Below are 13,123 nucleotides of genomic sequence, written 5' to 3'. Positions count from 1 at the left end.
TCCTATATAATAAAAGCCTAATATGCTAAGTGTCCCGTGGACCAGTCGGCCATTCAACCAATCAAAGCATAATATGCTAATGACATGCTAAGGTCCTTCCACCACTCACTATGATGTGCACTGACCACCGGGGGCAGATGCTCCAACCAGTAGGTTAGCTTGCTGCTAGGGTCTGGCTCATCAGGACTGAGCAAGATGGGCCAGACATGCCCTGGAGCCCTCCCATGGTCCCTCCCCGGTCCAATCATGCACCAGGCCTCTGGTTAATTATAGGGAGACCAGAGGCCCAGTGCACGATATTCATGCACTGAGTGGGGGTGGGAGGGTGGGTTCCCCTCAGCCCAGCCTGCACAGTCCAGGAACCCTCAGGGGATGTCTGACGGCTTAGGCCCGACATCCTTAGCACTGCTGCAGAGACGGGAGAGGCTCCCACCACCACTGCTGCACTTGCTAGCCATCGGCTTGGCTTGTGCTGAGCGGCACTCCCTCTGTGGGAGTGCACTGACCACCAGGGGGCAGCTCCTACGTTGAGCATCTGCCCCCAGGTGGTCAATGTGCGTCATAGCAACCAGTTGTTCCGCAGTTCTGTTGATCTGCATATTACCCTATTATTATATAGGATAAGGGTTTGGTTTGTTAGAGGAAGAGGTAACATATAAAGGTCTGGGATCCTGCCCTAACTGTTTTGGCTCAGTGGAGAGAGCGTTCGATTCCGGTCAAGGGCATGTACCTTGGCTGCGGGCACATCTCCAGTAGGGAGTGTGCAGGAGGCAGCTGATCGATGTTTCTAACTCTCTATCCCTCTCCCTTCTTCTCTGTAAAAAATCAATAAAATAGCCGAAACCGGTTTGGCTCAGTGGATAGAGCGTCGGCCTGCGGACTGAAAGGTCCCAGGTTCGATTCCGGTCAAGGGCATGTACCTTGGTTGCGGGCACATCCCCAATGGGGAGTGTGCAGGAGGCAGCTGGTCGATGTTTCTCTCTCATCGATGTTTCTAACTCTCTATCTCTCTCCTTTCCTCTCTGTAAAAACTCAATAAAATATATTTAAAAAAAAAAAAAAAAAAAAAAAAAAATCAATAAAATATATTTAAAAAATAAATAAAGGTCTGTGGTCCTACAACAGGATAACTGGACCCAAATACTAGGTTATCCACTTATTATCATTCTGGACATTAACAGAGCCTTAAGTTTTATAATAGAAATGTATTGGTCTGACAATGAGAAAAAGTGGTGAAGTTACCTAGTGTCACCTTTAAAATTTTCTCACCAATCCAAATAAAGGAGTCTCTCCTATTACTCAAAGGCATAAACTTTAAATTTTCCTGGGTCATAAAAATATTTTGCAAGTCCAGGGGTACATAACTACGACAGAATTATTGTGTGTTCACATAATTATTTTTGACAAATGAAGTACAATGGTTAATAAACTATAAGTGCATAAAACAGACTTTAAGTGCTTATTAAAAAATTTAATCTATCTGGCTTTTCTTACAAGTTCACAAAATGGAAAAAACAGACAAGTTCATGATTCAAAACTTAAAAATGGCCCTAACTGGTTTGGCTCAGTGGATAGAGCATCAGCCTGCTGACTCAAGGGTCCCAGGTTCGATTCCAACCTTGGTTGCGGGCACATCCCCAGTAGGGAGTGTGCTGGAGGCAGCTGATCGATGTTTCTCTCTCATCAATGTTTCTGACTCTCTATCCCTCTCCCTTCCTCTCTGTAAAAAAAATCAATAAAATATATTTAAAAAAAAAAAACTTAAAAATGATCTAATTTTATCCTAATGTTTTCTCTAGGTAACAGATTTTTTTAAAATTGCTTAATAATTATGGTCACTTAATGACAGTAAGAATTTTGCTCTCTCAGATTACAAGCAGACCAAAGCAGCGATCTTTATCTTTAGGCCCCCACTTCTTAGAAATTATTAGATATCTGCACAGAAATGTGTTACCTACACTGTTCCCATTATAGTAGGAGCAATGGTGCTCCTGGGCTCCCCTCCATCCCAGACAATGTGTCCCAGTATTAGCAAAGTTCTCCTACCTAATCAAATGCCTAGAGAAAAATAAGATGGGGAAGAGCATCTACGAGAAGAAAAGGGGACATATTTATGTCTGCCCAACTTTTAGTAAAAAAAAAAAAAAAAAAAAAAAATAGCCCTAACCGGTTTGGCTCAGTGGATAGAGCGTCGGCCTGCAGACTGAAAGGTCCCAGGTTCGATTCCAGTCAAGGGCATGTACCTTTGCTGTGGGCACATCCCCAGTGGGGAGTGTGCAAGAGGCAGCTGGTCGATGTTTCTCTCTCATCGATGTTCTAACTCTCTATCCCTCTCCCTTCTTCTCTGTAAAAAATCAATAAAATATATAAAAAAAGCAAACTCAAAAAAAGCTTGATAACTTTGTTTCTTCTGTTTAGGAAGCATTTACCTTACTAAAAGTAAGCACAGTTCAAAGAGATGAACTTTTTTTTAAAAATATATTTTACTGATTTTTTACAGAGAGGAAGGGAAAGGATAGAGAGTTAGAAACATCGATGACACGCCCGCAACCAAGGTACATGCCCTTGAATGGAATCGAACCTGGGACCCTTGAGTCCGCAGGCCAATGCTCTATCCGCTGAGCCAAACCGGTTAGGGCAAGAGATGAACATATTAATACTCTTTCCACATAAAGAATTCAGTTTGTTTTTGCTATTTAAAAAAAAACTTCAGAAGCTAAATAAGTTATTTAAGTGTTTAAAATAACTCACAGTGTTCAAAAAATTATCTGACACATTTATAATGCAAAGCTACAGCATTTAGTTCCTGCCTAGTAGCATCAGTAAATCACAGAGTGTCATTTTTAAAAATCTTATACATGCTTTGCATTTTAATTCTGAGATCAATAAACTCATGGTTAGTTTTGTTTAGCTGACAACAAACTTCAAAGGGGAATTTAAAGGAAATATGAAATCCAACTTAGCTCCATGGTCTTTGAAACAGAGCAAAAGTTGCCTCTCCAGTACCTCAGGAGAACTTCCCTCCTTAGGGCTGAGTTCAGAACTACAGATTCATCAGCTTCTATTTCTGAGCTGTTCTTAAAACAGTTTTCTTTGATAGCTTACCTGGGTAACAGTGAAGATTTCACCCTGCGCACCTGCTGCCTGCAAAATCTTCAGAAGTGGCAGCTTTGGTCGTACCTAATAAAAACATAAAATAAACCTGATATTTACATTTCAATTAGATTGATTTCTGATACCATAGGGAATGAGAACCTCCTTCAACTTTTTAAACACTGGTGGATACTTATCTAATCTATAATAATAAAAGCGTAATATGCTAAATAGACCGGACATCCGAATGACCTTCCAGACAACCTTCCGGACAAAGCCAGGGCTGCAAGGGCCAAGCCCAATGCATGAATTTCGTGCATCGGGCCTCTAGTATTATATAATCTATCAAAGTATAAAGTAACTACAGATAAGCAGACTACTTCCTGAAAAATCATACTCTCAAAAGATAGCACATTCACACTACTAAATGGCTATAAGAGGAAAAAAGAAAATATGTTTTGGTGAGAATGTGGAGTGATTAGAACCCGTGTGCACCGCTGGTGGGAACATGAAATGGCACAGCTACAGTGGAAAATAGTTTGATAGTTCTTCAAAAAGTTAAACATAGAATCTGCACATTACCCAGCAGTTCCACTCATAGGTATACACCAAAAAGAACTAAAAGCAGGGACTCACACAACTACCTGTACACCAGTGCTCACAGCAGCATTATTCACAATAGTCCAAAGATAGAAATCACCCGAATACCCTTGGCAGATAAACATATAAACAAGGCATAATGGCTTTGTTTGCTATCTCTTGACTCTGACTATGGAGTCTGTCTTTAGCCACACAATTTAGTTTTCTCGATTGTATACAGTCAAAGTTTGTCTCTCTCTTCCTCTTACAGCCGCCACAGTTATCATAAGGCCTCCCTCATTCTAAAGTTTCACAAGTATTTCTTAAATTTTCTTCCAGTATTTTTAATCATTTCATTTTTTACATTTAAGTATCTATCTGCAATTTGTTTTAACATTAGGTTTAAGGTCTTAATTTGTGTCCTTCCAGAGATAGCAAATTACATCAAAACCATAGGCTACATTTTCCCATCAAATCCAAATTCCACCATTTTAATAAAATGAGCTACATAATATTATATAATGTACAATTTTTATGAAAACACAACACAAAATGACATTATTTTGGTATGTTAGAGGAAAAGATCTGGAACAAGACACACCAAATTGATTGTTATGTTAGGGGAAAGGGACTTTGGGGAAAGGCATGGGTCAAAAAAGTCTCTATACTGCCCAAGCAGTGTGGCTCCGTGGTTGAGCATCAACCAAGGTTCAATTCCGGTCAGGGCACATGCCTGGGTTGCAGGCTCGATCCCCAGTAGGGGATGTGCAGGAGGCAGCCAATCAAGGATTCTCTCTCATCATTGATACTTCTCTCTCTCTCCCTCTCCCTTCCTCTCTGAAATCAATAAAAATACATTTTTTTAAAAGCCACTTTAAATACATTATAAAGTTTGAATCTTTTCTAATACATTGGCTATATTTACAATTTAAAATTTTATTTTAAAGAAAACAAATTAGAATGAAGTGAGAGACAAAAACTAATTTATATAACTTCGTCCCAAACTCCTCACTAGCCACCTGTACCCTAAAACACTCTAGTTTTCAAAATGTACCATTAAGCAATCAGTAACTTCTATACATTTATGAAATCAATGATCCATTCAAATTTATGAGCATTAATACTGTTTACTAGTTTCCCTAATATGACGTTTTAAAATACTTCTGCTGTCTATAAAAACCTACAGTCAGTGAAGCCAGCTACATCCCCAACTCAATTTATTTACTTTTTTTTAACTTAAAGAGAAATAGGAATGCCTAAAAACATCTTACCTGCTTGATCTGTCTTGGAGAGCTCCTGCAAGCACTGCCAGATGTTGAACACTGGGCAGAGGTAGAAAGTGATGCCATTTTGGCAGTGAAGAAATTAGTCTGTTGATAAATGTAAAAGGATAAAAAATTACAAAATCTCTTCTGAAGTAGAAAATTCTCTCTAGGATTTACCAAAAAAGCAGCCAGCAGAAATAAGACACGTCAGAACGCCCTACAGAACACCCTACACAAATGTAATATACCCATGTGGAGATGCTTGATACCCTTCTGGTCACTTTCTAGGCCAGATACTGCAAAAAAAAACTGAAGAGCTAAATCAAGAGTAAGAACCATCTATGCAATCTACCAACTTTGCTACTGGAGCATGAAACATTTTAAAGTTTCAAAGGTGGGACTGAGGGGACCAAAGTTTTGCCACCCCAAAATATGCCTTTTGGGATATTGAGTTACGCTGGTTATTAGGAAACAAAAGACTCAGAAAGAACTTTGACATTCCCCCTTTCACTTGCCTAAAAGAATTCAGATAGAAAAACCTGCTTAAAAGAAGGGACATTAATATCATAATATAAACGAAATGTGTCAGGGAGAAATCTAGCAAAGCCAGTTTCCTTTAGTTCCCTTGTTTGTGGGTGGCCCAGTAAGAATTTGTTTATCACATGTTTGCTCTCTCTCTCTTGAAATAAGTGGGGAGAAAATAAGGTGAAGTATGGGCAGTCCTTTGACAGGAGCTCAGCCTGTTAGAAAGAAAGATTTACAGCTTTTGATTGGTTAAAGCAACAGTCCAGAAAGTTCATGCATATGCAGGATTAGGATGCCTGGGGTTGATTCAAAGCTCCAATATACGTATTATTCTGGAATGTAAGCACTCTTTTGTTAATTGGCCCACAGCTATTAACTGTTAATTATTCCTGTTTCTTCTCACTCTCAAACAGCTATATTTAGACCATCTGAAATTTTCTCTGGTCAATGGCAACTAAATTCTTACAAATTGGGTTAAACCAAGGTGGACATATATCATCAAGGAAAGATACAGCATGAACTGAAATAGAGAGTAAGATTTAATTTCATATTCTCACCTCTACCTTTTCTCCTTAAAGAAAAACTGTAGGAAAGGAAAATGGCAATTTTAAATAAACTTGCTTGGGTTTACTTCAGGCCTTTTTCTAGTAAAAAGGTGACAATCAGTGAAATTTATGAACAAGCCACATCAGGGAAAGGGTGAAAAGAGCCTAGAAAAGCCATTAGTCTAGCTAAAACAAGATTCCTCACTCTTCAGAGAAGACTTAACTATTGCAGGCATAAATTTCTCCTTCCTATCAGCTTCCTTTGCTACAAAAAAGGGCAGTCTAATAGGACACAAGCATAGCTTACATTTTAAAACAGCTAGCTTTTAATTGGCATTTCAAACCTAATAAATAAAACAGGGGCTCCAAATAACTTCTCTCCCACTTTCTAAGTTCTCCTAGCTGGGCTAATAATCAAGTTAACAGAGAGATTAACAGAAAATCAAATTTTTAATTTATATGCACAAGGAATTCACATAAGCATGAAAATTCCAAAGACAGTGAGTTAAAATTGGGTATATATGACATTTTAGGCAAGGAGAAAAGGAGGGAATGGGATCTTAGATTTCAAAAGTGAGAATCGGCCATTTATAGGTAACTGAGGAAGAGTGGAACATACAGGCCACATAAATTTCTGCTAAGCAACCAAGAAACAATGAGATGCTGTGAGGGGTAGCTAGTTAATGAGCCCCTCCTATCCACCACACTCAATTCAGATTGGGCTAAGGTGGAGAGTTCCACCTGAAACTCTCAGGCAAGAAAGGGGAAGAGGATCAAAGTTTCTTTCTGAGTCTTGTTTCTTAATAACCAGTTTAAAATCAATATCCTAAGAGGCAGCTTTAGGTAGGCAAAATTTTGGTCCCCTTCAAAACCAATCCTGATCTCCCCAAACCTGCTAGCTCTGTAGTCTTGCTCATTTCAGTAAATGGCAACTCCATCCTTCAGTAGCTCAGGTTAATGATTTTTTTTTCTTTTTTTTTTTTTTAGTTTGTCATATAATTTATTTTATTTTATTTTATTTTTTTAATTAAATCTTTATTGTTCAGATTATTACATTTGTTGCTTTTTTTTTCCCCCCCATAACTCCCCTCCTCCCAGTTCCCGCCCCACCCTCCGCCCTCACTCCCCACCCACTGTCCTCATCCATAGGTGCACGATTTTTGTCCAGTCTCTTCCCACATCTCCCACACCCCTTTCCCCCCCAAGAATAGTCAGTCCATTCCCTTTCTATGTCCCTGATTCTATTATAATCAACAGTTCATTCTGTTCATCAGATTATTTATTCACTTGATTCTTAGATTCACTTGTTGATAGATGCATATTTGTTGTTCATAATTTGTATCTTTACCTTTTTCTTCCTCTTCCTCTTCTTAAAGGATACCTTTCAGCATTTCATATAATCCTGGTTTGGTGGTGATGAACTCCTTTAGCTTTTCCTTATCTGTGAAGCTCTTTATCTGACCTTCAATTCTGAATGATAGCTTTGCTGGATAAAGTAATCTTGGTTGTAGGTTCTTGGTATTCATCACTTTGAATATTTCTTGCCACTCCCTTCTGGCCTGCAAAGTTTCTGTTGAGAAATCAGCTGACAGTCGTATGGGTATTCCCTTGTAGGTAACTGAGTTCCTTTCTCTTGCTGTTTTTAAGATTCTCTCTTTATCTTTTGCTCTTGGCATTTTAATTATGATGTGTCTTGGTGTGGTCCTCTTTGGATTCCTTTTGTTTGGGGTTCTCCGCGCTTCTTGGACCTGTACGTCCATTTCTTTCACCAGGTGGGGGAAGTTTTCTGTCATTATTTCTTCAAATAGGTTTTCAATATCTTGCTCTCTCTCATCTTCTGGCACCCCTATAATTCTGATGTTGGTACGCTTGAAGCTGTCCCAGAGGCTCCTTACACTATCCTCGCATTTTTGGATTCTTTTTTCATTTTGCTTTTCCGGTTGGATGTTTTTTGCTTCCTCGCATTTCAAATCATTGACTTGATTCTTGCGCTCCTCTGGTCTGCTGTCGGGAGTCTGTATAATATTCGTTATTTCAGTCCGTGTGTGCTTAATTTCTAGTTGGTTCCCCAATATAAGATCGAGGGTCTTATTAGTTTTCGTGTAGATCTCATTAAGTTTATTGGCAGCTTCTAAACAGTTCTTGAGAGACCTTAAAAGTGTGGTTCTGAACTCTATTTCTTCCATTGGCAATTTTGTCCTGTTTCTTTGTCTCCGCATTTTGTTATGCTTCCTTGGTGCACCCCCTAGTGGTCTTTGTTCGCAGTCTTATAGATAAATCTTGATTGTTGTAGCTAATTCCAGGGAGGGTTTGACCTCCAGGCCAAGTGGCTATGAGAATCAGCTGTGTCAGCAGTGAGAGAACTTCTGTCCTCTAGGGCGGTGCTAATCTAGCCTTTGCCTGAGGCTATCCGGCAAATGGCTCTGTGCAGGGCTTGGGCGGGGCGGGTCGCACAGGATCAACAGGGTGGGCCGGAGAGAGCAGTTATGGCGGCTCTCAGTCCTGTCGCAAGGGGCTCTGCCTCTCTGAGTCCCAGCACCCGCTGCAAAGCTCGGAGAGAAAGCTGCACTCGCTCTGACCGAAGCCAGACAGTCCTGCTTCTCCCGTTTGAGTCTGGGTCCCTAAAGACTCGCCCGGATCTGGTGCTCAGAGTCTGTGACTCCCTCCCGATTGAAAACAACAACCGCGCCCTCCGCCGCCAGCCCGCTCTGCGCACTCCGTACCTCAGAATTTGACTTCAGCACTGCGCCTCCTCTGAGTGTCCGTATGCGTTTCTCTTTCCTCCTAGTTGTAGGACTTCCACTCAGCCAGCGTTCCTGTGGTTCTGGGTGATGTCCCTTCCGTTTTTTGGTTTCCCTTTTGAAGTAGTTGTTCAAAGCAGCAAACTCCGGCGTTAACCTATGCCGCCATCTTGGTTCTCCTCAGGTTAATGATTTTAAAACCATCCTTAATTTCCTTTTTCTCTCTCTCCACACCCAGTCCATAAATAAATTCTGAAGCTGTCTTCAAAATGTATTCAAAATCTGAGCACTTCTCCCTATACTAATCCACCCACCCACCTCCAAACTGCATTAGCCTTTTTAAAGTTTTCTTGCTTCTGATGCCGGAGGGGTAAGTCTCTGGGGGAGACTTGAGCCCGAGCCAAGAGGGTTCTTGGCTTCATGAAGGAAAGATTTCAAGGCTCAAACCAGACGAGAGGTTAAAACCAGAGCAAGTTTATTGAGCAGAGAGGATAAGCAAGAAAAGCTACTTCACGGAGTAATGGGATCTCCTCACAAGAGGAGAGAAGACCCCAACTGTCTGTAGAAGTTGAGCTTGTAGCTGTTTTTAGTTTCTATGGAAAATTACTGGTATGGGGAAATAGGGAGTGGGCAAAAACATTGGGGTTAACTTTAACCTTTTTTTTAAAATATATTTTTATTGATTTCAGAGAGGAAGGGAGAGATAGAAACATCAATGATGGTTGAGAATCATTGATTGGCTGCCTTCTGCACGCCCCACACTGGGGATCGAGCCCGCATCCCACGTATGTATCAAACCCGGGACCCTTCAGTCCACAGGATGTCACTCTACCCACTGAATCAAACCGGCTAGGGCAATGGTCAGCAAACTGCGGCTTGGCAAACCGTGGCTCGCAAGCCACATGCGGCTCTTTGGTCCCTTGAGTGTGGCTCTTCCACAAAATACCGACTTCTGCGAATGGGCCACGAAGTTTCAATCGCACTGTACATGTGCACCCGCACGTGGTATTTTGTGGAAGAGCCACACTCAAGGGGCCAAAGAGCCGCCTGTGGCTCGCGAGCCGCGGTTTGCCAGCCATGGGGCTAGGGCAACTTTAACCTTTAAGAGGTATATTTTGTGATCTGTTTTCCTTTTATGGTACAGGTAGTATTAATCAATCTTTGCAGGAATTTTCTTCATTCTGGGGGCTCCTTGCGGTCCACTTGCATCTGTGTCAGGTAGCACATAGCAGGCCCTGACTTACTTTTTTTTTTTTTTTTAATATATTTTTACTGATTTCAGAGAGGAAGGGAGAGGGAGACAGAAACATCAATGATGAGAATCATTAATCAGATGCCTCCTACATGACCCTACTGGGGATGGAGCCCACAACGGGGCCTGTGCCCTTGACTGTAATCAAACCTGGGACCCGCAGGCCGACACTCATCCACTGAGCCAAACTGGCTAGGGCTAATTTTCTTTGACTTAAATTAACTTATATAGTTCTCATGCCCCTCTTCTATTCCACCTTTGCTCCTCTAGCTCCTAACCTCCTCTTGTCTTTGCTCAAATGTCAGTTCCCATTTTTCAAACTGCAACTCCCAACCCCCAGAGTTCCCTCTCTCTTCTTGCTTAAATTTTCTTCACAAGACATGTTACCAACCAACCCACTACACATTTTATTTATCATGTAAAATATAAGCTACAAGTAGGGAGGGATTTGTATTTATTTGTTCATTAATATATTCCCAGTAGCTAAGATAACTATTATATACATGTCACAGCAACATAATGGACACAAATATTAATAATAGTGTGGATGATTTCCAAAAACGGTCCCCAATGAATCACATCTCCCAACTGGCTCTGTAACATAAGCTGATCAATAGGATGCAACTGTTAAAAAGTTTTAACTTCCAAGGGGGATGTCTTTTATAAAAGAAAGGATTAGGCCATTGACAGCAAGAAAGACCAGGTCCTGGAGCAGGAAGCCTGACTACCAGCAGCATAGCTAAGTTAAGAGACACGTCTACTGTCCTGGCAAGTGGGAGGTGGGGCAGGAAGGAATGTAAGTCATTCTGAAAGAATTTACATTAGCTATAGACAGAGGGGGTGGGAGAAACTGAACTGAAACAGGGCCAGCTCTGGGAGAGACACAGTCAGCAAGAAAGAAGTGTCAGCTCCTATGAATTAGCTGAGGGCAGTGGATTGGAAAATTTCATGTTCATCTAAATAAAAAGCGGAGACTCCTGGGGTTCTATGATGTCTGGCTATTCTCCTTTGGATAATTTTAAAAATAGCCACCTACAAATTAAGTCCAAATTCCAACAGACATACAGGAATGTAAGTAGTCTTTTGTCAGAGATGGTCCACAGCTAATAACAGGCTAACTGTTCTCTCTCATTCTCCTGCAGCTGTAATTTAATTCAGAACAACTCAGAATTTTTTTTCTAGTCATAGAAGAACCAAAATGTCCCAATTCCAGGCCTGGCAGCTTCATTTTTATGTTCTTCAAAGCCCCCAAAATCAGCTACCCTACTGGAGATCCCACAGGAAGGACGTGTGGATGTCACCCCGATAAATTTAACTTAAGGGGGCAAAAGGGATATCTGGAGAGTCTTATTTGATATCTGAGCCCCAGCCTTTCAGGCATACACACCCTGAAAAGGCAACACGTCTTCAGTTTAGCCCCAGCTGACACTTGTCTACAGCTAAATGACAGACCACAAATGAAACCACCAGAAAAACCACATCTCAGCCCACAGAACGGTAATAAATAAACAAACAAAATAGCTGTTGCTACCCACTAAATTGTTTGGTGGTTTATTGCATAGCACTAGATAAAACAAATGGAAAGACTTAGAGAGTTTACTCTGTACCAGGCACATATATTAACCCATTTAATATTAGATATCCCTATGAAGTAGGCAATGTTATCTTTATTTTATAGATGAGGCAGGAGAAGCATAAGGATGTGCCAATTAATAAACTGCTGCAGTCAAAATGTCAAACTCAGAAGTGCTCTTAAGTCCCCACTATTGGCATTTTTCCCCTTCAGACCTCAAGTGCACAGAATTTACCACAATCCTTTCCTTCAAGACATACTCTCACTGTTCATCCATACCTGGCTCACTTCTACCTGATTCTTAATAATGCAATAAGCATCCCTGGCCGTGCTCAGGGGCTCAGTGGTCGGAGTGTCGTCCCATACACCAAAAGGCAGCAGGTTCAATTTCCAGTCAGGTCACATAACCCAGATTGCAGGTTGGGGCATGTATAGGAGGTAATCAAATGATAAAAATATATATTTAAAAAATGTTTGACCAGCCCTGGCCGGTGTGGCTCCGTGGTAGAGTGTTGGCCCATGCACCGAAGGGTTGCAGGTTCAATTCCGTCAAGGGCACATGCCTGGGTTGCAGGTTAATTTCCTGACCCCCGTTTTTCTTTCTCATTCTGTCCTCTCCCCACCCCGTCATCTCTCTAAAAAATATAAAAATGGTAATAATAATAATAATGCAATAAGCATCTACAAACTAGGACTCTGACAACCATATTGCCCATCCCATTTCCCCTGCCTCCCAACAACCATCCTGATTCCTAAGTTTTTATTTTCTTCCCTTGCTTTTTGTGCACTTTAAGTGCATCAAAATGGAATCCTAAAAAGTGTGTTTGTATAGTTTGGTTGCCTTTAACTTTTGGTTTTGTTTTTGAAAGAAGGTATGTTGCCTGGCCGGTATGGGTCAGTGGTTGAGCATCAACCTACAAACCAGGTCACAGTTTGATGCCCAGTGTGGGCTTGGTCCCCAGTGGGGAGGTGTACAGGAGTCAGCTGATCAATGATTCTCTCTCATCATTGATGTTTCTCTCTCTCTCTCCCTCTCCCTTCCTCTCCGAAATCAATAAAAATATATTAAAAACTAAAAAATACAAAAGCAGATATGTTATATGTAATTTTAGGGATGTTTGTTTCACTAAAATAATTAGTTGCTGGACTGTCACTTCAGTTCTTTAAAAATATTTCATTGCAGTAAACTACACATATATAACATAAAATTTACCATTTTTAGGTGTACAAATCAGTGATATCAAGTACATTCACAATATTGTACACCATCACCATTATCCATCCAACTCCAGAACTTCATCACCCCAAACTGAAATTCTACTCATTAAACAATTACCCACCTAATCTCCCCTGAGCCTGGTAACCACTATCCTATTTTGCCTCTATGAATATGCCTATTATAGGCAGCTCATATAAGTGAACTTATACAACATTTGTCATTTTGTGTCCGACATTTCTGTTAGCATAATGTTTTCAAAGTTCATCCATGTCAAAGCATACTTTACTTTTCATTTATGTTTACTGTTGCATAATATTCCAGTGTGTGGTGA

At 40.8% G+C, this 13,123-nt stretch overlaps 1 protein-coding gene across 9 annotated transcripts in view; it reads right to left on the bottom strand.

Annotated features, from left to right (window-relative positions):
- MDM4 (MDM4 regulator of p53) overlaps positions 1–13,123 on the bottom strand; it is a 38,706-nt gene that overhangs the window by 21,132 nt on the left and 4,451 nt on the right. For 8 of the 9 annotated variants that reach the window (XR_009449868.1, XR_009449870.1, XR_009449869.1 and 5 more), the window contains exons 2-3: positions 4,944–5,054; positions 3,106–3,180 (exon numbers count right to left, since the gene is read on the bottom strand). Coding sequence is in view for 5 of the 9 variants with exons in the window: in XM_059674390.1 (XP_059530373.1) it covers positions 3,106–3,180; positions 4,944–5,021 (153 nt within the window). In the remaining 4 variants the exon portion in view is untranslated. The remainder of the gene's footprint in view (positions 1–3,105; positions 3,181–4,943; positions 5,055–13,123) is intronic. The other variant, XM_059674387.1, reaches the window with a different exon arrangement.

This window comes from Myotis daubentonii, chromosome 18 (assembly GCF_963259705.1).
Source record: "Myotis daubentonii chromosome 18, mMyoDau2.1, whole genome shotgun sequence".
Lineage (NCBI taxonomy): Eukaryota > Metazoa > Chordata > Mammalia > Chiroptera > Vespertilionidae > Myotis > Myotis daubentonii.
The sequence above is the reverse complement of the archived record's forward strand: the minus strand, read 5'-3'. Positions and strand labels throughout refer to the sequence as shown.